This window comes from Mustelus asterias, chromosome 4, assembly GCF_964213995.1.
Source record: "Mustelus asterias chromosome 4, sMusAst1.hap1.1, whole genome shotgun sequence".
In the NCBI taxonomy this organism is placed as follows: Eukaryota; Metazoa; Chordata; class Chondrichthyes; order Carcharhiniformes; family Triakidae; genus Mustelus; species Mustelus asterias.
In genome coordinates, this window is record NC_135804.1 from 3822222 (window position 1) to 3845098 (window position 22877).

General features: G+C 43.6%; 1 protein-coding gene across 2 annotated transcripts in view; it reads left to right on the plus strand.

The window, feature by feature from the left end:
* The window catches only part of dync1li2 (dynein, cytoplasmic 1, light intermediate chain 2), an 85369-nt gene that overhangs the window by 31090 nt on the left and 31402 nt on the right, over nt 1-22877 (plus strand). For both annotated transcript variants that reach the window (XM_078210526.1, XM_078210527.1), the window contains exons 5-9: nt 11450-11616; nt 17038-17131; nt 19298-19433; nt 20795-20906; nt 21981-22040. In XM_078210526.1, coding sequence (XP_078066652.1) covers nt 11450-11616; nt 17038-17131; nt 19298-19433; nt 20795-20906; nt 21981-22040 — 569 coding nt within the window. The remainder of the gene's footprint in view (nt 1-11449; nt 11617-17037; nt 17132-19297; nt 19434-20794; nt 20907-21980; nt 22041-22877) is intronic.

The window sequence follows — 22877 nt, forward strand, 5'->3', positions numbered from 1 at the left end:
GGGATGATTGTTTTATTTTGGGGGGTAGGTACGCACTCAGACTTACTCCCTGAAAGATGAGCTCATGCAGCGAACACAAAGCTCGCATTCTTGAATGCAGAGTGCTGGCTGCCAATGAGATGACATCATAGGCAGTCCTTGCTACTGAGTGTCTAATCCTCTATGAATAGATTACCATCAGAATGAAAGCTAGAAGCTGATTTACATTTTTCTTTGTCAAAATGAGACGTGCATGTGTAGCGCAGCATGTTCGTGTTGGTCAGTGACACAAAGTGGTGCGAGATATTCTTTTTTTTCTCCTTTGAATTTTTCCTCTGTCTAAAAGCTTTGGCTCCTTGATGGGGGTGGGGATCTGCTATAGTCACCTTCTACTACATCGTTTAAATAATGTGAATCTCGGCATTTTCTTCAGGTGGATTTTCTAATGTGCACCTGAACAAGCGGACAACATTGTTCCTCCAACTGCGACCTCTCCACATCTGCCCTTTGCCCCGTCATCGATGGCTGTGCCTTCAGCCGTCTATGCCTGAAGTTCTGGAATCCCCTTCATAAACCCCTCCACCTCTCGCTCCTTAAGACACAACTCTTTGATAAATTGTCCTTGTATTTCCTCCTTTGACTCAGTTTCTGGTTACATTGTTCTTAACATTCTCCTATGTGATGTAGAAATGCAAGTTTTTCTCTTGCTAACTTCTTTCTCATCTTCCTGTCCTTCCCTCTCTTCCCCCATGATGTGGAAGCTGCTGGACAATGGTCGAGTGAGAACCCATCCCGATTTTCTCTGCCTCCCCCCAGAAGTCCAAGCTGCAAAGGCCCTAGCTCTGTTGTCTATTGTTGGCCTGTTTGAGCTCAGTGCAGTTGGAACAGACCAAGGATTGAATGTGGAATCATAGAATACCTACAGTGCAGAAGAGGCCATTTGCCCCATCGAGTCTACACCGACTCTGTGACAGAGCATCTTGCGTAACCTACACCCGTAACCCACACATTTCCATGGCTACTCCATCTAATCAACACGTGTGGCCAAATTACCCTCCAGTTCGATTTTCAAGTTTGCTGACAGCACCACCATAGTGGGTTGGATCTCAAACAATGACGAGACAGAGGTACAGGAATGAGATAGAGAATCTGGTGAACTGGTGTGCAAACGATAATCTCTCCCTCAACTTCAACAAAATGAAGGAGATTGTCATCGATTTCAGGAAACATAAAGGCGAACATGTCCCTGTCTACATCAATGGGGACGAAATAGAAAGGGTCGAGAGCTTCAAGTCAAGCTAGATAGTCAATATCCTTTCCCAAAGGTAGGGGAGTCTAAAACTAGAGGGCATAGGCTTAAAGTGAGAGGGGCGAGATACAAAAGTGTCCAGAGGGGCAATTTTTTCACACAGAGGGTGGTGAGTGTCTGGAACAAGCTGCCAGAGGTAGTAGTAGAGGCGGGTACAATTTTGTCTTTTAAAAAGCGTTTAGACAATTACATGGGTAAGATGGGTATAGAAGGATATGGGCCAAATGCGGGCAATTGGGACTAGTTTTGGGGTTTTACAAAAAAAAGGCGGCATGGACAAGTTGGGCCGAGTTGTTTCCACGCTGTGAACCTTCTATGACTCAGTGTTTAGGTGTCCAGATCACCAACAACATGTCCTGGTTCTCTCTCTCTCTCTCTCTCTCTCTCTCTCTCTCTCTCTCTCTCTCTCTCTCCCCCCCCTCCCCCCCTCCCCCAATGCAGACACTATAGTTAAAGCCCACCAGTGCCTCTATTTTCTCAGAAGACTAAGGAAATTTGGCATGTCAGCTACGACTCTGACCAACCTTTACAGATGCACCACAGAAAGCATTCTTTCTGGTTATATCACAGCTTGGTATGGCTCCTGCTCTGCCCAAGACCGCAAGGAACTACAAAAGGTGGTGAATGTAGCCCAGTCCATCACGCAAACCAGCCTCCCATCCATTGACTTTGTCTACACTTCCTGCTGCCTTGGCAAAGCAGTCAGCATAATTAAGGACCCCACACACCCCGGACATTCTCTCTTTCATCTTCTTCCATCGGGAAAAAGATACAAAAATCTGAGGTCATGTACCAACCGACTCAAGAACAGCTTCTTCCCTGCTGCTGTCAGACTTTTGAATGGACTTAGCTCGCATTAAGCTGATCTTTTTCTACACCCTAGCAATGACTAACACTACAAACTGCACTCTCTCCTTTCCTTCTCTATGAACGGTATGCTTTGTCTGTATAGCGCGCAAGAGACAATACTTTTCACTGTATGCTAATGTGACAAATCAAATCAAAACTTTAGATGGCACAGGAAAAAGACAATAAACAAATCCACAATGAGTGTATCATCTCCCACAGCAAGTTAACATGAATTAATAAATCAAATCAAATCTTGGGACACTGGGGGAGAATTTAGAATAGGCAATCCACCTAAACTGCACATCTTTGGACTGTGGGAGAAAATTGGAACCCTCGGAGGAAACCCACTCAGACATGGGGAGAACATGCAGTCACATGCAGGGTGGAATTGAACCCGGCTCCTTGGAGCTGCGAGGCAGCAGTGCTAACCACTGTGTCACCGTGCCACCCGTGAACTTGTTGATCAGAAACAGTTTACCAACTGAGCTATTGTCGCAGCAACAACATCCACATGCACCTAGAATAGAGGACTGAACCGACTGACACTGCCATGGCGTGGGCTGGAGGGATCTTGGCTTCTGAGATGCATCTCAGATGTGATAAGGAGCACACAAATATATAAACTTCCATTTAAAAACATCTCACTACATCCTCCTTAACACATTGCTTTAGGCTGTCCAAGCACACACACTGACACACGGCGTGTGCTAGTTTCTTGTATATTTCATGGGGATTGCCGAATGGGATCTGGGGTAATTATGCTACACATCAAAATTGCTTTCAATATTTGTTCCTTCTCTGTCTCAAAACAGCATAAATTCCCGCAGTTGTCCAGTACTTTAAGGATTAAGCAGCCCCAGTGAGTCATTGAGTACTCCCACATCTGAATGGCACCTAGCCAGTTTCCAAGTTACAAAATGGAGCAGATACATCATCAAGTCGTTGAAACTTTAATACTTGCTCCATTTGTCTTGCTGTTGTCACAGAGACTGGATCTTTCAAATGATGTCCTGCCGGGAAAACAGCGTAAACTCCCAGATTTTAGAACCTGTTTTCTATTTATCCTGGCAGGAGTTAAATAAAGCCAGTCACCCAGCTGCCATTTAACAGTTAGGTGACAATAAGCAAGCAACTTAAAATTATTCAGAGGAATAACAAGCCGTTTAATTGATACCAGCCTAGGTTCGGTGCACTTTTGAAAACTACAAACTTCCAGCCAAGACTCTCAGCAGTTCAATGGGTAGTGCGTTGTTGTGAAATTTAATAAAATAATTTTTCATGAAGAGAGTAATTTGCTGGTCTCAGCTCTGCCGTGGCAAAGCTATACTGCCCTCTCATTACAGCGTTTAATGGTCCCTTAAACAATTTCCTGACACCTGCTGGTCCACTGCCCATGTTTTCCATGCCACATTCCAGATAAATGCCTGATATCAGTCTGAGATTTATCAATTTGAACCCATAGCCAATCCTTCTGTTGAGTTCAATTCAGGAGAAACTGCCAAACATTGTGGATTTCCATAGCAGTCCCTCAAGATTGCACTGCAATGCCAACCTAGATGAATTGCTCAAGTCAGTGTGTGGATTTTAACCTGTGGCCTTCTGTGACAGACAGGGTGCCGACTGAGCCAATTTGACTCAAGTTGTGGCTGAAGTAAGTCTCCAGCGATTGTTAGCTGTGTTGCAACTCCCCTTACAGGTTGATATGCCCTTCATATTTTCAACTCCATCTTTCTTCTATATAATATTTCAGTCACACAACAGACCAAGAGTCTGTGAAATGGGAAGTAACAGATATAACTTTAGAGAGATGTGGAGGATGTGACTTAATGTGCTGGAGTAGCAGTTTGGTTTGCGAACATAATGTGTCTGTTTCCTCTGTCTCTTTGGATGAAGAAACCCGCGAACTCCACCCATTGGGAGCTATGAGAGTTACGCAATTACCCAGTTTTAGTTTGAAGAATATTTGAAAAATGCTTGTATTTTCACATCACCACATGGCAATCTGTGAAAGCACTTCATGCAGTGAATTACTTTGGAATAAAGTGACGGCCATCTCGGCAAATGCAGCAAAAAATGAGATGAATGAAGTTAACAAAAACAAATGAAAGAAAATGGAAATTGATGCAAATAAGGAGTGAGAGTTTCCACAGTAACAGCTGTGACAATGCAAGGCTTGTGGGAATGCTGCACTTGGATCCCTGATCAGGGTGCGCACAATGTAAACCGTGCTCATTACTTAGGCATAGGCGTGCAGGACAATTAGAAAAATTTCCAATTTTACCATTTGTTCCACAGCTAGTTGCTAGCCAAGCTATTAAAGTGCAGCTACAGCATTGGCATCTCTCTACCTGATGATGTGGAAAATTGCCCAGCTAAGTCCTGTCCTCAAAAGGACCACAAATCTGACCATCAGTTACACCACTCCATCAATCTACTTTCAATTATAAGCCAAATGATAGGAGGTATCATCAGCAGAGCTATCTTGTTGCAGTTAGTCCTAACTTGCTTATCAATGCTCAGGGTTGGGTTCTGCCAACGCCACTTAGCTCAAGACTCAATGCAGCCTTGATTCAAACAGGGATTTTTTTAAAAGCTGGATTCCAGTGGTGAGCGTGACTACCCTTGACATCAGGATTGCGTTTGACTGAGTGTGCCATCAAGGGGCCCCAGCAAAATGTGAAGTCCATGGGGATCGGAGAAATAACTATCATTTTTTGGACTCCTACAAGGTTGAGTTTTTAAACCCCGCCCCAACAGCACTGTGGGTGTACCTACATCTGCAGCGGTTCGAGAAGGCATCTTACCACCACAGGCAATTGGGGATGGGCAATAAATCTGGCGTGGCCAGTGACACCCACATCCTGTAAATGAATGTAAAGGAAAATTCTACAGTTCTTAATAATCCCTGATAACACGCATTCTGATAATCACTTTGAGATGTGATTTATTTAGGCAATCCCTTTGTTTTGGAATCCTTCGCCAGAAAAATAGTTTATCTATCCTACACTATTCATTCCATCTTGGACAATTCAATTAGATTACACTTTAACTTGAAAATAACTGGTTTTATCTTTGTGACATTTTGCCAGAAGTTGACCTGTTTAGCCTTGGGTATCAGTGTTGTCAATTTGTTCTTTGAAGTTCCATTTCTAACGATATTTCAGATACACTTTGAATAAGGCTCTCTACAACTGAAGCATTATTTCCCTACTTTTGCATACAAATCCCTTTATATAGAAAAACAATATTGTCTTTTTGATTATGTGCACTATCTTTGTGATGTGTTCTTCCACCGATAGCTAAATCTCTGCTCCTGTACAGCTCCTATTTTCTTGGAGTAGCCTTTTGGGTGCAAGTTGTTTTACTGCCAGGTAATGGCGACTGGCTTGCTCTCTGTTGCCATTGTTAAATTCTATATGACACATCCTCTCTCCTCCTCCCACCCATGACTGGCCAAATTGGTATCTGTAAATTTAAACTAATCCAAAACCCATGTCCTATCTTGCGACATCCCACTTTCCTCTCCCCTGTTTTCATTGACCTGTGTTGATTTCCAAGCCCCCAGTGCCTCAATTAAAACTTCCTTCCCTTGTTGTTAAATCCTTCCATTTCTCATCATCCCTTTCTGCAACCATCTTCAGTCTAACAATTGGACTCTCTCCAGTTTTGTCCCTCTGATTCCAGGCTCCCCTCTGACTGCATCATTGACGGCTGTGCCTTCAGTTACATAGAGCCCACAATCTGGGATTCTCTTCCTAAGCATCCCTTCTTCTCCCCCAATTCCCCACTCATCCACTGCTTTCTGCTCTCTTGTTTTCTTTAAAATCCAACTACTGGAGCAGGATTTCGGTCACAACTCCGAATCTCTCTCAAATTTGCTTACACCAAGTACTGTGGGATGTTTGTAACGTGCTAAAGACCCGATATAAATGCTAGACACTTGTTTCCGTCTGTGCACACCTAGGATTTACACAGCTGAAGTTGGTTTAAAATTGGAGTTATGCAACAGTGGAGCTAATTTGTATTTGCAGTACGATATCTATTTGCATAGTTCAAGTCTTTGGGTGGAAGGAGAGAGAGATAATGTGTAATTGATCTTATCTTCTCTCCACCCTGGATAGATGACCATGGATACATTTATCACAGTCAATTTTACTGCATTGTTTGCTTTGAGAGGGCGGTGCACTGCACTGAAAACCCGGATAGCTCGGTCTGCTATGTTTATAGAGTCATAAAGGTTTGCAGCATAGAAACAGGTCCTTTGGCCCAACTTGTCCACGCCGTCCAGTTTTTAACCATTAAGCCAGTCCCAATTGTGCGCGTTTAAACAGTTTGCTGCTGTCTCTTCAGTGCTGCAATTGATGCTTAGACTTCTGCACAAAATAAATGTAATTGTTTTCTGAAAGAATTTCTGTTTAAGCCATGAGATATTCTGTCATTAGCATGGATAGGATTTGATTTCGTTTATGATTGTGACATGTATTGGTCTGCAGTGAAAAGTATTTTTTACCACATGGGAGTTACAGTGGAGGTCCCAGAGGATTGGAGAATAGCCAATGTTGTTCCTTTATTTAAGAAGGGTAGCAAGAATAGTCCAGGTAATTACAGGCCGGTGAGCCTTACATCAGTGGTAGGGAAATTATTGGAGAGGATTCTTCGAGACAGGATTTAATCCCACTTAGAAATAAGTGGAAGTATTAGTGAGAGGCAACATGGTTTTGTGGAGGGGAGGTCGTGCCTCACGAACCTGATCGAGTTTTTCGAGGAAGTGACGAAGATGATTGATGAGGGTAGGGCAGTGGATGTTGTCTACATGGACTTCAGTAAGGCCTTTGACAAGGTCCCTCATGGCAGACTGGTGCAGAAGGTGAAGTCGCATGGGATCAGAGGTGAGCTAGCAAGGTGGATACAAAACTGGCTCGGTCAAAGAAGACAGAGGGTAGCAGTGGAAGGGTGTGTTTCTGAATGGAGGGCTGTGACAAGTGGTGTTCCTCAGGGATCAGTGCTGGGACCTTTGCTGTTTGTAATATATATAAATGATTTGGAAAATGTAACTGGATTGATTAGCAAGTTTGCGGATGACACAAAAGTTGGTGGATTTGCGGATAGCGATGAGGACCATCAGAGGATACAGCAGGATATAGATCAGTCGGAGACTTGGGCGGAGAGATGGCAGATGGAGTTTAATCAGGACAAATGTGAGGTAATGCATTTTGGAAGGTCGAATAGAGATAGGAAATATACAGTAAATGGCAGAACCCTTCAGAGTATTGATAGGCAAAGGGATCTGGGTGTACAGGTACACAGGTGGCTGAAAGTGGCAATGCAGGTGGAGAAGGTAGTCAAGAAGGCATATGGCATGCTTGCCTTCATCGGCCGGGGTATTGAGTTTAAAAATTGGCAAGTCATGTTGCAGCTTCATAGAACCTTAGTTAGGCCGCACTTAGAATATAGTGTTCAATTCTGGTTGCCACACTACTAGAAGGATGCGGAGGCTTTGGAGAGGGTACAGAAAAGATTTACCAGGATGTTGCTTGGTAGGGAGGGCATTAACTATGAGGAGAGGTTGGAGAAACTTGGTTTGTTCTCACTGGAGCGACGGAGGTTGAGGGGAGACCTGATAGAAGTCTACAAGATTATGAGAGGCATGGACAGAGTGGATAGTCAGAAGCTTTTTCCCAGGGTGGAAGAGTCAATTACTAGGGGGCATAGGTTTAAGATGCGAGGGGCGAGGTTTAAAGGAGATGTATGCGGCAGATTTTTTACACAGAGTAGTGGGTGCCTGGAACTTGTTGCCGGGGGAGGTAGTGGAAGTGGATACGGTAGTGACTTTTAAGGGGCGTCTTGACAAGTACATGAATGGGCTGGGAATAGAGGGATATGGTCCCCGGAAGGGTAGGGGGTTTTAGTTCAGTCGGGCAGCATGGTCGGTGCAGGCTTGGAGGGCCGAAGGGCCTGTTCCTGTGCTGTAATTTTCTTTGTTCTTTGTTCTATTGTTTCCTGCGCACTATACAGACAAAGCATACCATTCATAGAGAAGGAAAGAAGAGAGTGCAGAATCTAGTGTTACACTTATTGCTAGGGTGCAGAGAAAGACCAACTTAATATAAGGTAAATCCATTCAAAAGTCTAATGGCAGCAGGGAAGAAGCTGTTCTTTAGTTGGCTGGTATGTGGCCTCAGACTTTTGTATCTTTTTCCTGGATGGAAGAAGGTGGAAGAGAGAATGTCTGGGGTGCGTGGGGTCCTTAATTATGCTGGCTGCTTTGCCGAGGCAGCAGAAAGTGTAGACAAAGTCTACACTTGGCCTATCCAATTTCACTTTCGCCTTTTGATTTGGAGGGCTATTGGGTCTTTTGTCTTCTCCCACAGTCTAATATTGTTGATGGTATTTGGCCAGTGTATCCTCAGGATCCTTCCGAGGCATCTGGTGGTGAAGGTTGGATTTTCATTAGCATTGTTGGTGGTCTTCCATGTTTCGGAGCCATAAAGCAGACCAGACTATATGTTGGAGCTGAAGATCTTTAGCTTTGTGGACTTGGTGATTAATTTAGGGCATTTTATATTATAGGATGTCTTTGGCTTTATTTATAAACTGTGCGTGTGCGCGCGTGCGCGCGTGTGTTGCGCTCTGCACTGGCAGCAGAGACGGACAACATGTCCCCAGGTTGTTGACGTCGAGTGTTATGTTGCACTATACGCAGACAATGTTCCATTCCAGAAAGCTAAGTGGAGCAGGGTCTGCATCTTGAAGAACCAGCAGCAGCCACTGAGAACACAATAACTATTGCAGTGCTATATGAGCAGTTTCTAGAATACCATGTGATTGCTGGATTATTCAGCAGCAGCTGGATGATGCCTCTTTTCAGTGTCTCTGAGGCAGAACATGTTAGATTACTGGGCGTTCAGTGATGGCTGGAGTGCGTCAGCAGGAAATTAACTACTGCTATTCAAGAGTTTGCATTGTATTGTAAAATGTTTAGCAAAGTAGCATTGCTACTTTCAGCATTATGGTGGAGATAGTTTCAAGGTGTTTATCAGTGGCATTGAGTAGTTCAGATTGCAGGAGAGCAGTGCTGGTGTACGATCCCCAGCTTCCCCTTAAAAGTAAACCAACAATCCGTACATAATTTCAGAATTGCCACGGCGCAAAAAGGGGCCATTTGGTCAGTCATGTCTGCACCAGCTCTCTGAGCATTATGACTTTGTTCCATTCTCCTGCCTTTTCCCCGTACCCCTGGACATTTTCTATTCAAGTAATCATCTAATTCTTTCTTGAATGCCTTGATTTACAGCACATTCCCAGAACTCGCTGTGTGAAAAAGCTGTTTCTCACATCACATTTGCTTCTTTGGTAAATCACTTCAAATCTGTGTCCCCCTCATTCTTGATCCTTATACGATCCTTCAACTCTGCCTGGCCTCTCTAATCCCTCCTTTATAACTGAAGTTTTTCATCCCTGGAATCATTCTTGCAAACTTCTGCACTCTCTCCAATGTGTTCAAATCCTTCCTGTCGTGTGGTGTCCAGAACTGTGCATACTATTCCAGCTGAGGTCTAACTAGTGCCTTGTATAACCATCTTGCTCTATGCCCCTGTTAATATAGCCCAGAATAATATATGATTTATTAACTGCTCTCTCCAAGTATCCTGCCACCTTCAATGATCTATGCATATATACACCTAGGTCTCTCTGCCCCTGCACTCTCTAAAGAATTGTACCCTCTTATTTCGTATTGTCTCTCCATGTTTCTCCTACCTTGCACTTCATCTGCCATCTGTCTGTCCACTCCAACTTGTTTACATCCTTTTGAAGTTCTACACTGTTGTCTTCACAATTTACGATACCTCCAAGTTTTGGGTCACCTGCAAACTTTAAAATTGTCCTCTGCACAACAAGATTTTTAAAGTTCTTTCATGGGACATGGATGTCACTGGTTGGGCCAGCATTTATTGCCCATCCCTAGTTGCCCTTGAGAAGATGGTGATGAGCTGCCTTCTTGAAACGATGCAGTCCCTGAGATGTAGGTACATCCACTGCTGTTAGGGAGGGAGTTCCAGAATTTTGATCAAGTGACTGTGAAGGAATAGCCAATATATTTCCAAGTCAGAATGGTGAGTGGCCTGGAGGGGAACTTGTAGGTGGTAGTGTTCCCATGTATCTGCTGTCCTTGTCTTTCTAGATGGAAGTGGTTGTGGGTTTGGAAGGTGCTGTCTAAGGATCTTTGGTAAATTGCAAGAAGATCTAGGTCATTAATATATATTGGGAAAGGCACAGTAAGTAGTCTCACAACACCAGGTTAAAGTCCAACAGGCTTATTTGGTAGCACGAGCTTTCGGAGCGCTGCTCCTTCATCAGGTGAGCGGCGCTCTGAAAGCTCGTGCTACCAAATACACCTGTTGGACTTTAACCTGGTGTTGTGAGACTACTTACTGTGCCTACCCCAGTCCAAGCCGGCAACTCTGCATCATATATTGGGAAAAGCGAGTGTCCCAATATTCACCCCTGGGGAACACCACTACAAACCTCCCTCTAGCCTAAAAATTACCCATCAACATTCCTCTCCCTTTCCTATTATTCAGCCAGTTTTATAGCCATGTTGCTACTGTCTCTCTTATTGCATCAGTAAGAGCTGGTCTCCCGTGTGCCAGTCCAGCCCCAGTGTGAAAATATTCAATTTAGGTACTCTTATCTTTCTTCAGTGGTTCTCGTTTCACTAGTTGTGCTACATTTTTACTGTTGGTTTGTTCTGGCGTCTGTGTGAAATGGAACAGGTGTGGACACTGCTCCAAGCATGTCCAGTTCCCATCTGCTGAGTGTGGGACACTTGATCCTCTGCACAGTTGAGTGTTTGTGTGTGAAAATCAGCAGCCAAATTTGTTTAAATCTGTCTGCTGTGACTAGCTTTACCACATGCCTGTAGATTTCAAATTTCAACCAGTAAACTTGCTGGAGGCTGTGAATTTTGTAAATGGCTCACACAGCAAGATATTACAAAATTCACAGCCTCAAGCAAGACATGAGGTTAGAAAGAATGGGTTTTTCCCAAAAGCCAGTAAATTGTGAAATAGAGTACTGGTGCAAGTAACTAATTATGGTTTAGTTGATGCCTGTTTGCAAAAGAACTGGCTTTTTAGCCATTGCAGATGGATCTGTTTGAGGGAGTTCAGAAGAGAGAAAGGAGATTTTGGATTGGGAGGTGAGGAGAGAAAGCTGCCTTCTGATTTGCAGTGGACTGTGGGAACAGTGGGATTAATTCAGTGTCTTGTGTTGCTCCTAATTCTATGTCACTTTCTTCATCTCTGCTCCTAGTGGTGAAGGAATTCCAGGAGTACGTGGAGCCTGAAGAAGGATCTCAGGGGTCCCCACAGAGGAGAGCCCCGGTACCTGGACAGGAAGACGAGGAGGTGGTTTTGCCGCTGGGCGAGAATGTACTAACGCACAATTTGGGCATTCCAGTACTGGTCGTCTGCACAAAGGTAGGATTGTCATTCTGTGAGATGTGGCATTGCAAAAAATCAAGCTGTGGATGTCCAGTTTATAGAATGAATTGGGTTGAAATTTGTCAATGTTTTTTAGCAGGTATCTGCTCCATGAAAGCTGGTCTCCAGTAAAATCACTGGTTAATACAGGAGTCATTGCTAATTATCTATTTTAAGGGTGTGGTTGATAAATTCATGTTTAAAGCAGCAAAATCCCTGGTTTATATTTGGTTAGTCAATCTTTGGACAAGCAGTGGGTACGGTACAATTGGGCTCAGGCTCACTGGACCTCTACTGGAGAGAGAAAGAGTGCATGTGTGAGTGTGTGCGTGTGCGCCCGTCTTGTTTAGCCCCTCTGTTGTTTATATTCACACATGAGCAATGATCAGCTTGAGTGAGATGCTAGCTGTTTGCCATTGTTCATGAAGCACTATCCTAGCGAGCGTCTGTGTCTCAAGGGGAGAAGGTACCATTTCATTTGGCAATGGTTATAGTGCCTTAAAGTTGGTGTTCCTCTCCTGGGAGGAAAGGGTGCAAGCAGCAGTCATCTCCTAAATGTTGTATAGTAAAGGGATGAGAAAGAGCATTGCTGTTGAATATTGAAAGGTTATTAAGTCTGCCCTTAAATTCCATTATGCCCAAGTTCTGTCTCAAGTTGTGCATTGTTCTTCATTGCCACGCATAATCCAAGAATTTCCTATCTAACAACGTTGTTGGGGCGCATCACCATGTGGACTGCAGCAGTTCAGTAAGACCCATCATCATTAATTTTGGGCAATTGGAAATGGCAATAGTGAGACCACATCTTCAGGGAGGCATGAATGCATTCAAGAAGTGTTTGATTGAATTTAAGAATGAGTGTGGGAGTGGTGCATCATGATTGTAGCGTCCTTTAGGAATGTGTCTTGGAGCAGTGTTGTGATTGGTTTTAGGAATGCGTGCATGTGTTGGAGTGGTGTTTCTTGTTAACGAATAGTTGGTTGCTTGGTTTGAAGGTGCTCTGCAGTTTTCCTGGAATTGGGGTCACAATACAAAATACACAGAGCTGGAAAATGTACGGGGCAATGTTTTCAAAATCCCAAGCAAATGCTCAGTGTCTTCTGCTCTTGAACCTCTCTCTTGAATTGGTCATCACTGTCCTTAGGTAGCCTGTCCTGAATATTATTTGTTGCTTGTGTCAAACTTTCCTTTGGCTCAGATTTTCTCTCTCTCTCTCTCTCTCTCTCTTCCCCCCCCCCCCCCCCCCCCCCCCCTCTGAGTTAAGTCACGTCATAGAAGACCCCCCCCCCTCTGAGTTAAGTCACGTCATAGAATATTAATCAGGAGAGAAACCCCTAACTTCAGTTCTTTATTCCCAGTCCTAATCCGGGGCACTGATCAATTGCCCCAGCTGAGGCTAGCTTGACCCAAACCCAAGTCCTACCTGATCTGTACCTCTGTTTCACACCTGACCTTTTATTTCATTCATTCAATGAACCACAGTGAGAGTAAGAGGAGCTGGTGATTAGTGATGAGCTGAAAGAAGTAATTCAATCGAGGCTGCTGATGTTTCAGAGATACTCCATCCAGCATTGCTGCTGCTCGCCGTGTCATCACAACAGCTTGATTCAATTACTTGCATTTAGCTCACTGTTGGATGTCATAAACCTCTGCTATATTTAAACGGCTGGCGTGGCCTTACAGCTGAGTCACAGCCTGCATCTCATTCACTGAATCAGGCCATGATCGTGCTTCGCAAAAATCTGTTTTTAAAGGGGCATTGCAGAGGATGTGATTCCCCCCCCCCCACCCCCTTCAATTTTAGTATTCCTTAATTTTTATTGGCTTCAGGAAGTATGACCTCACATTTCATCAAGGCTTTGAATGGGTATAGTATAATGTATATGTAGGTAACTCCATTGCAGTGTTAATGTAAACCTACTTGTGACACTAATAAATAAATTTTAACTTTAAACGTTATATATTGTATAGGTTTGCATTAGTGAAGTCATTGTACTGCAGTTACATAGGAGAGGCTGGCTGGAGCAGAGCATCTTTTCCTGCCTGTTATTATTTGTCTTCAGCTGAATAAGCAGATCTTGAGGTCACTGTAATTCACATTTGCATATTATATTTTGCTGTGCAGTTCTTGTTCGAGGGAAATATTCAGGTTTGTCGGTCTGATTGCCTGCACTGAGAAATGGGAGTTTGAGGCAGCTCCTTTGGTTTTAAATTCCAGATCTTCCAGTATTATTAATTTTTTGCGTAACAATGTTAACTAGGGGAACCAGTGTATTTAACTGTGGTTGGTGCTGTGAATTATTTAACTGGATGCAGAGCGTTGACTGGCATTTCACTTGTACATTATAAATAGACACAAACTAAAACAGGTATTTTTATCCAGTTTATTTGCCAAGTGCCAGTCTGTATCTTGTTTTCATGCTCCTGCTTTCAGCCAGAGTTGTTCATTATTCTGCCATGAACACTCACTCTGGGCCAATGTTTTGTTTCATTACTGCTAAATTTACCTCTTGTCTTTTGTTCCATCGTATCTTTATTATTTTATCTGTCCACCCTCTACCCTATCTCAGACCTACCCTTTATTCCTCCTCCTCCCTCACTCCTCTTACCTCCCCCCTCCCCTCCCCATGTGCGCACACACACACACACACACACACTTAGACGTCAACAGCATAAAAGCCACAGTAACTCGTATCTCCCTTCAGTTACAAAGAAGTCCTATTCTGCTTGAAAAGTTAACTGGGTGGCACGGTAGCACAGTGGTTAGCACTGCTGCTTCACAGCGCCAGGGACCCGGGTTCAATTCCCGGCTTGGGTCACTGTCTGTGCGGAGTCTGCACATTCTCCCTGTGTCTGTGTGTGTTTCCTCTGGGTGCTCCAGTTTCCTCCCACAGTCAGAAGGGCATGCTGGTTAGGGTGCATTGACCTGAACAGGTGCCTGAGTGTGGCGACTAGGGGGTGCAACTTCATTGCAACTTCATTGCAGCATTAATGTAAGCCTACTTGTGACTAATAAATTTTCTTTAACTTAACTTTTTCTCTCTCCACACATGCTGCCAGACCTGCTGAGTATTTCCAGCACTTTCTGCTTTTATTTCAGATTTCTAGTACCCGCAGTATTTTGCTTTGATTTTTGTCTCCTGTCACTGAAACTGTGGCGGTTGAGTTTGGCGTGTATGCTTGTGATGCATAAATATAAATAAATGATTGAAAGTGTGTAAAGGATTGGCTTCACTTTTCGCTGTCATCAGCCGCCTGTTTGGAATATCATAGGCGTTACTTCCCTCTCATCAATAGCAGCATTTTCCAGCAGGAACTCCTGAAGCAGTAATCAGGAGTCTGAATCACTGATTTTCCACCCTCCAGTTGTGCCCCCCCACCCTTAACCCTAAGGTACAGAGACTGTTCATAGCGCCTTGTGTGGCGCTGCAGCTGCAATCCTATTACAAAGTGATGCTGGAACCTTCCAAGTATCTGCACTCAGGCCTGTGAAAAGATTGGCAGTGTGGTTGCAGTCAGTGGGCATGCGTGCAGACACAGCCCAATCCCTGCTATTGTTATATTCCCAAGAGTTAGTGTAAAAGTGACATCTTCTGGCTAGAATCAGCTACTGCAAAGAATGTTGCATTGAAATGGGGCACAGTAAGAGGAGAGTCATGGGGTTGGGGGGGAGGGGGGGTGGAAACAGTGGTCCTAATCCCCCCTGATTGCCCTATTTCCAATACCCTTTATTCCTCTTCCAACCGTGCCAACCCTGTTTTGAAATGCTAACATGGTCTCTCTTTCCACTGCCCTCTGCTATTCCAATCTCAGCACCCTCGGTGTTTAAAAAAGGTTCCCATGTGTGTGCGGTCTTGCTCGCGCGCGCACTCTCGCATTTAGTTATCATACCTGTCCCTTGTACTTCAATCATTGGAAATAACCTAAATATTGGGATGACTGAAGCCACTGTTTTCATCAACGTGCCATCAATTGCATAACCCTCATCCACCCTCTCCACTACATCATAGGGCTTTATCAGTTAGTCACATATGATTTGCCTTCAACAAACTGGATAGAATAGTTATAGTGGTTATGTTTGCTGCACCAGTAATCTAAAATCTTGAACTAATAATCCACAAATCCAAATCCCATCATGGCAGTAAAGGACTGAATTAGTTGACTCATAAAGATCCAGAAGTTTAAATTTGCTGTCACCTTTCTGCCCCTAATTTCAGCGTAAGGCAATATTGCAGCTCCATGTTTAACTGAGATCACTGTGCCCTCATCAATGCTCTTTCTGTTTGTAGCACAATCACTTTCCTTATTTAGATGTCTTCTATCTTTTCCCCACAATATTTTAGACAATAGTCCCGAGGTAGTAATGCCTGAAATGTTGTGAATGTTGTGTCTCAGGTTTTATTTTTCACCATATTCCATCTATATCCAATTTAAAAAGCTTTCCCTCTAACTATGTTTCTGCCGTCTGGCTAAGTTTTTGCCCTTGTTGTCCTGAAAGTACCCAGTCTTGCTGGGATGTCATTTAATGGAGTGTTGCCATTATGGTTGATGGACGAGAAATCCAAATCTTGAACTAACAGTTCCGAACCCACTATGGCACTTCAAGACTTTTAATTTAGTTGAATAAAAAAAGTTATAGAATTTTTAAATATGCTGGTATGCATAAACTGATCATGAGGTTAGGTGCATTGGCCATGCTAAATTCTCCCTCAGTGTACCCAAACTGGCGCTGGAGTGTGGCGACGAGGGGATTTTCACAGTAACTTCATTGCAGTGTTAATGTACGCCTACTTGTGATGCTAATAAATAAATAAAAATCAACTTTAAAAACCCAACTGCTTCAATGATGTTCTTATGGAAATAAATCCTTCCTTATCCTCCCTGGGGCCCAATGATAACTTCCGTCCCAGGCCACCCTGGTCAATTATTAACTGCCCTTTGAAGTGGTCTGGTAGGAACTCAGTTGTATCAAACCAACAAGTCGCAATTGAAGGACAAAGAACCAAACTATCATCTTGGAGTGACTACAAATGGGCAATAAATGCCAACATTTATGAGTAAAAATTAAAGCTGAGATTGGGAGTTTTATCTATCTTTAATCTCTAGGGCCTTAGTTTTAATATCTTCCAGATGATGGGATATAAATTTCTACGTTAACTGTATACATCCTCTGTGCGATGAGTTCAAATTGGTTATATGTTGTAGAGAGAACTCCAGGCACTGTACTTTGGGGCTTTGACCTTGTCTGAAAGTCTGCTGATTTCTTGTTTCTTTCTCCGTACTGTACGTGTCAGAAACCTCTCGGGAGTTCTGAGGTATATGAAATGGCTGTATTTCTATATTGTGGTTACTAGCTTCTGTTGCAGTTTATTTGTGCTGCTCGGTTGCTAAACATGTTCCTCTCTCTTTCCTCTGCAGTGTGATGCAGTCAGTGTACTAGAAAAGGAGCATGATTACCGAGACGAGCACTTTGATTTCATACAGTCACACATCCGCAGGTTCTGCTTACAGTGTATCCTTCAGCAAATGAGTGTCACCAGAATGCAATTGTTGACACCCCCTCTTGTCTCATCCAGAAGAGGCTGTCTGTGTTTGTTATCTTCTCTCATCAGTTAGATATGGAAATTGGAAAGGACAGATGGGAAGAGACCAGTTCATTTAATCGTTGCTTGTCGGACCTTTCTGTGTAAAATTGGCTGTTGTGTTTGCCTGCAAAAATGGGCAGCAACTTATGGCTGTGATGGGGTTTGCAACATACTAAGGATGTTCAAGGTGCTAGATTATTAATGAATTTGTATTTATTCTCGGAATGTGGACATTGCTGACTGGACCAGCATTTATTGACTATCCTTCATTGCCCTTGAGCAGATGTCTTGCTAGGCCAGTTCAGAGGGCATTTAAGCGTTAGCCACATTGCTGTGGATCTGGAGTCACGTGTTGGCCAGACTGGGTAAGAATGACAGGTATCATAGAATCCCTACAGTGTAGAAGGAGGCCATTTGGCCCATCGAGTCTGCAACGACCATAATCCCACCCAGGTTCTATTCCCGCAACCCCACATTTACCTTGCTGATCCCCTGACACAGGTGTCAATTTAGCATGGCCACTCAACCTAACCTGCACATCTTTGGAGTGTGGGAGGAAACCGGAGCACCCGGAGGAAACCCCCACAGACACGGGGAGAATGTGCAAACTCCACACAGAGAGTGACCTGGGGCCGGAATTGAACCCGGGCCCCTGGCATTGTCAGGCAGCAGTGCTAACCACCGTGCTGCCCCAGAGTAACTTCATTGCAGTGTTAATGTAAACCTACTTGTGCCACTAATAAATAAACTTTAAAAAGTTTAAAAATATTTTCACGGTTTATCCCTTTGCCATTGCCCTTTGTCTTTCTTCTAAAGGCCATGAAGAAAATGTGTTTTTGCAGTTTTTAGATTATTTCAGTGACCAATTGTGGTTTTATACAAAGCTGTCTAATCTTCATGAGGCGAGATTTCCTGGTATGTTCAGGCATTTTAGCCTGTTGAATAGCTGATTTAGCAGAAGAAAGCTCCAGGTTCAGGCCCCAACCTGTCGAGTCAGCAGACCACAAACAGGACATTGAAGAGGAGGCTGTGTTCGGAAGGAAAAATTAAAGTGGTGTTACCACACCTGATTACTACCCAATCACACAGCTCCATGATGACCACTGCCAAGGTTCGCTCTTGAAGAATCAATTAATGGTAATTTGGGGAGAGGTACCAGTTGGCAGCCTGCACTATATGTGAAATTATGAATTAGGAGCAGGAGTAAGCCACTCGGCCCCTCAAACCTGACAAGATCATGGCTGATTGTAACCACTCCTGTCTCCACCCGATAACGCTTCTCCCCCTTGTGAATCAAAAATCTATTTAGTTCTGCCTTAAAGTTGTTCTAACGTTCTGTTTCCACTGCCCTTTGAGGAAGAGTTCCAGAGACTGACGACCTACAAAGAGAAAAAAAATTCTTCTAATCTCTTCTAATCCAGTCTTAAAGGAGTGACCCCTTATTTTTAAACTGACCCCCTAGTTCTAGATTCTCCCACAAGAGGAAACACCCAGCCTGCCAATACCCCTCAGGATCTTAATTGATCAAGTCGCCTCTTACTCTTCCAAACTCAACTTGATGCAAAGCTAATCTCTCCAACCCTTCCTGAAAAGGCAGCCCGTGCCTTTGGAAATGAGGGAGAGGGGGAGGAAGAGAATGAAACCAGTTTGAAAATAACTAGAGGGGGAAGAGCATTAAAACACCCAGATGTCAGTTTGAAACATGAGTAGAGTGTTGAGTTGTGGCGACTGTGTTAGTTTAAGTGTAACCAGAAGCACAGGCATGCCATTCTAAGCTAGCCCTGAGCACGGGACACCCAGGTTTAATTGAGTCAGTGGTTCTTGCATATTGCCTCAAAGAACTAAGGCAGTATCATCACTTGTTGCACCTCTCAGCATGTTTTAATCCTCAAACTCTTGATGGTTTGATTTTTTAATGTCTGGCTGGGCAATGGTTAAGCTGCAGATTAGAAATAAATTAAAATCGTTGTCACCTTGGCCTTAAATGTGTGTGTGCTGATTCAGAACCAGGGAAAATGGTTTTTGCTGTCTCTCCTTGCCAAGCCTGCATCAAACAATCGCCAGTCAAATGGTTTCCTTAACCAGCCTTTCAGATGGTGCTGCCTTGATCTACACGTCAATAAAAGAAGAGAAGAATGTTGATCTCTTGTATAAATATCTTGTCCACAAAATGTATGATTTCCAGTTTACTACACCTGCCTTAGTGGTGGAGAAAGATGCGGTTTTTATGTAAGTACCTGCCCTAAAGTATGTGTTAGAATTATGCCAATATAGCACTGACAGTACACTTGCAGCGTGTCTCTGAGTAACATGCCAATGACTTGATGCTGGCTGAGTCTGAGCTGAAACCTGAAGCTGACAGCACTTTCCAATCTGCTGCATTGTCAGCCATGGCTCAGTGCGCAGCACTCTGGCCTCTGAGTCAGAAGGTTGTATGTTAAAGTTCCCCTCCAGGACTTGACCATGCTCCAATGTAATACTGACAGAGTGCTGCACTGTCGTATTTCCTATGAGATGTGAAACCTAGGCCCTGCTTACCCCCTCAAGTGGGTATAAAAGACTGTAAGAGATAAATAGATCATTGCTTCTAAGGAAAGTGGGATGGCTATTCCCAATGTCATGGCCAATGTTTATCTCTCAATCAGCATCACCAAAACACTGTCTCGCCATTTATCACAAAACGATTTGTGGGATAAAAGCAAATTACTGCAGATGCTAGAATCTGAAACAAAAACACAAAATGCTGGAGAATCTGCCAGCATCTGTGAAGAGAGAATAGAGCCAAAGCTTCGAGTCTGGATGACCCGTCGTCAGATCTGACTAAGGGTCATTCAGACTTGAAACGACGGCTCTATTCTCTCTCCACTAATTGTGGGAGCTTATTAATGTGCAAATTGCCAGTCAACAGTGAGTGCTCTTCAAAAGCACTTCGTTGGCTGTAAAGTCTGAAAGACGTGCTGGTTAGGTGCGTTGGCCATGCTAAACTCTCCCTCAGTGTACCCGAACAGGTGCTGGAGTGTGGTGACTCGGGGATTTTCACAGTAACTTCATTGCAGTGTTAATCTAAGCCTACTTGTGACACTAATAAATAAACTTAAACTTAGCGCTTTGAGTCCTATGGTTGTCGAACGAACTATATAGATGCAAGTCTCTTCTTTTCCCCCAGCAAGCCAAACAATGGAACTCTCACCATCTAATGATTAGATTTTGCAGCCTTGAGCACTTGTTTTGTGCATTTTTAAAAAGAAGAGAAAATCCCAGTCTAACCTGTTTCCTACCCTACCTTTGATTTGATGGTTGAGGAGAAATTATATCATGCAAATTTGGAGCCAGGCTTATTAACAGGAGAGTGATCGATTCTATACTGCCTGCAGATTTCTGGTGTTGCTCATTGTGAACCGCAGGTTATGCTAAACTGCGATGGATAGTGCATGTTGTATACAAGTCTTTTCAACATAGGTCTAGATATGGTGTGATATGTCCCTCCTTTTAAAATAGCACATTCTCTGATTTCCCGTGAGTGATATTTATAATTTATTTTTCAATGCATTTGCTGTGGTATTTTACTGTTGTTTCTGTCCGTTTTTCAGTCCTGCAGGATGGGATAAAGATAAGAAAATTGCTATTTTACATGAGAACTTTGCGACAGTGAAACAAGACGACACTTATGAAGACATAATCGTCAAGCCCCTGGTCAAAAAGGTAATATTGTTGATAGAGTTCCACTAGTGCTCACCTTGCTCGGTTAAAACTGGCTCGTCTTCTCCTCCTGAGACCAAGGCTGGTGACCCCCACCAGCACTCAGCTCTGACACCCACCCAGCTCGCAACCGAGCAGCAGCCCACTGATTCTCCTTATTTGGACCCACGCGCAGAGAGGAATGTTTAGTTGGTAAGGGGCTGAGAGTTCTATTGCTGCCCATGCCCCAGCTTAAGGATTGTGAGGTAGAGCGGTGAGAGGGGTGTGCGATTGGGAACACAGTTATTCGAGGTTACTGGACAATCACTTGGAAATTCATAAAGTGCCCAGGAGATTAATAGTTTGAATTCCTAGTGGATTGACAACTGATTTGCAATTATTGAGCTCCTACATGAGTGATCTCTCCGGAGTTAGTGACACCCAGGCAAGCACGCTTTTTAGACACCACATTTAAATTAGTGTGTTCCGTCCTGGGCATTGTGGATATATTGATCTTGGAGTGGGTGCACTGCAGATTCACCAGAATGATAGAGGCTAAAAGAGTTAAATTATCAGGAAGGCTTGCATTCCCTTGAACGATTAAGGAGTGATCTCATTCTTCAGGATGATTAAAAGATTTGATTGGATAGATCGATAAATAGAAACTATTTCCTCTATTTGGTGGGGAGTCCAGAACAAGGGAGCGGAAACTTCAAAGTAGAGCGAGGCTGTTCCGGGATGATGCCAAGCAGCATTTCTTTATAGAAATGGTAATGGAAATGTGAACACTCTTCCTCTAAAAAGCTGTTGATGCTGGGTGCTCATTGAAAATTTCAAACTGGGATTAGTAGGGTTTTTTTGTTAGACGAGGCTATTCAGGATAATGGAACCGATAAATTTAGGATACAAATCAGCCATCTTCTGATGGAATATTGGGACAGGTTCAAGGGGTTGAATAGCCTCCTTCCTGCCTTCACTTTCTTTGAGCCTCTAGTGGAGCAAAAGCTGACCATTTGAGAGAAGAACGAGGGGAATGTTGCTGCTCTCTCGGGTTTTATCATTTCTCAAATATTCATTTTAAATCACGTCTTTTTCCAGCCTGTCCACGATAAAGAAGTGGCTGCAGAGGACGAGCAAGTTTTCCTGATGAAGCAACAGGTAAGATTGCAGTACTTAAGAACAACCAACATCTTGTGAATTGGGAATGTTCTCCCAGTGCACATGGAATTGTGATCCAGGACACGCACCAATATATAGATTAGGAGCAGGAGGAGGCCATTCGGTCCTTTGAGCCTGCCCCGTCATTTGATAAGATCATGGCTGACCTGCCTGTGACCTCAACTCTACTTTCCTGCCTACCCCTTAAACCTTTTGACTCCCTTATCAGTCAAGGATCTATCTCATTCAGCCTCAATAATATTCACCAACACTGTTCTCACCGTTTCTGGGGAAGAGAATTCCACAGACCATTGACCTTCTGAGCGAAAAGCGTTTCTCCTCGTATGTTGTAAATGGGAGATCCCTTATTTTAAGCTGTATTCCTTAGTTGAGGAGATGGTGGGTAGTGGTAATGTCACTGGACTAGTAATCCAGATACTTGGGTTAGCACTGTGGGGACATGGGCCCAAATCCCACCGTGAAAGTTGGTGGAACTTAAATTCAATGAATAAATCTGGGATATAAAGCTAGTTTTAGTGATGGTGACCATAAAATAACCATGAGTTGTTATAAAAACTCATCTGGTTTGCTAATGTCCTTTAGGAAAGGAAATCTGCTGTCTTTACCTGGCTTACTTGTGACTCCAGTAATGCGGTTGACTCTTAACTGCCCCTCTGAAGTGACCGAGCGAGACGCTTAATTCAAGGGCAGTTAGGGATGGGCAACAAGCGCTGAGCCCCACATTCCATGGAACATTTTTTTAAGAAGGCTCTTGTCTCCCACAGGGGGCAACATCCTTTCAGTATCTGCCTTATCCGGTCCCCTGGGGATCATTGT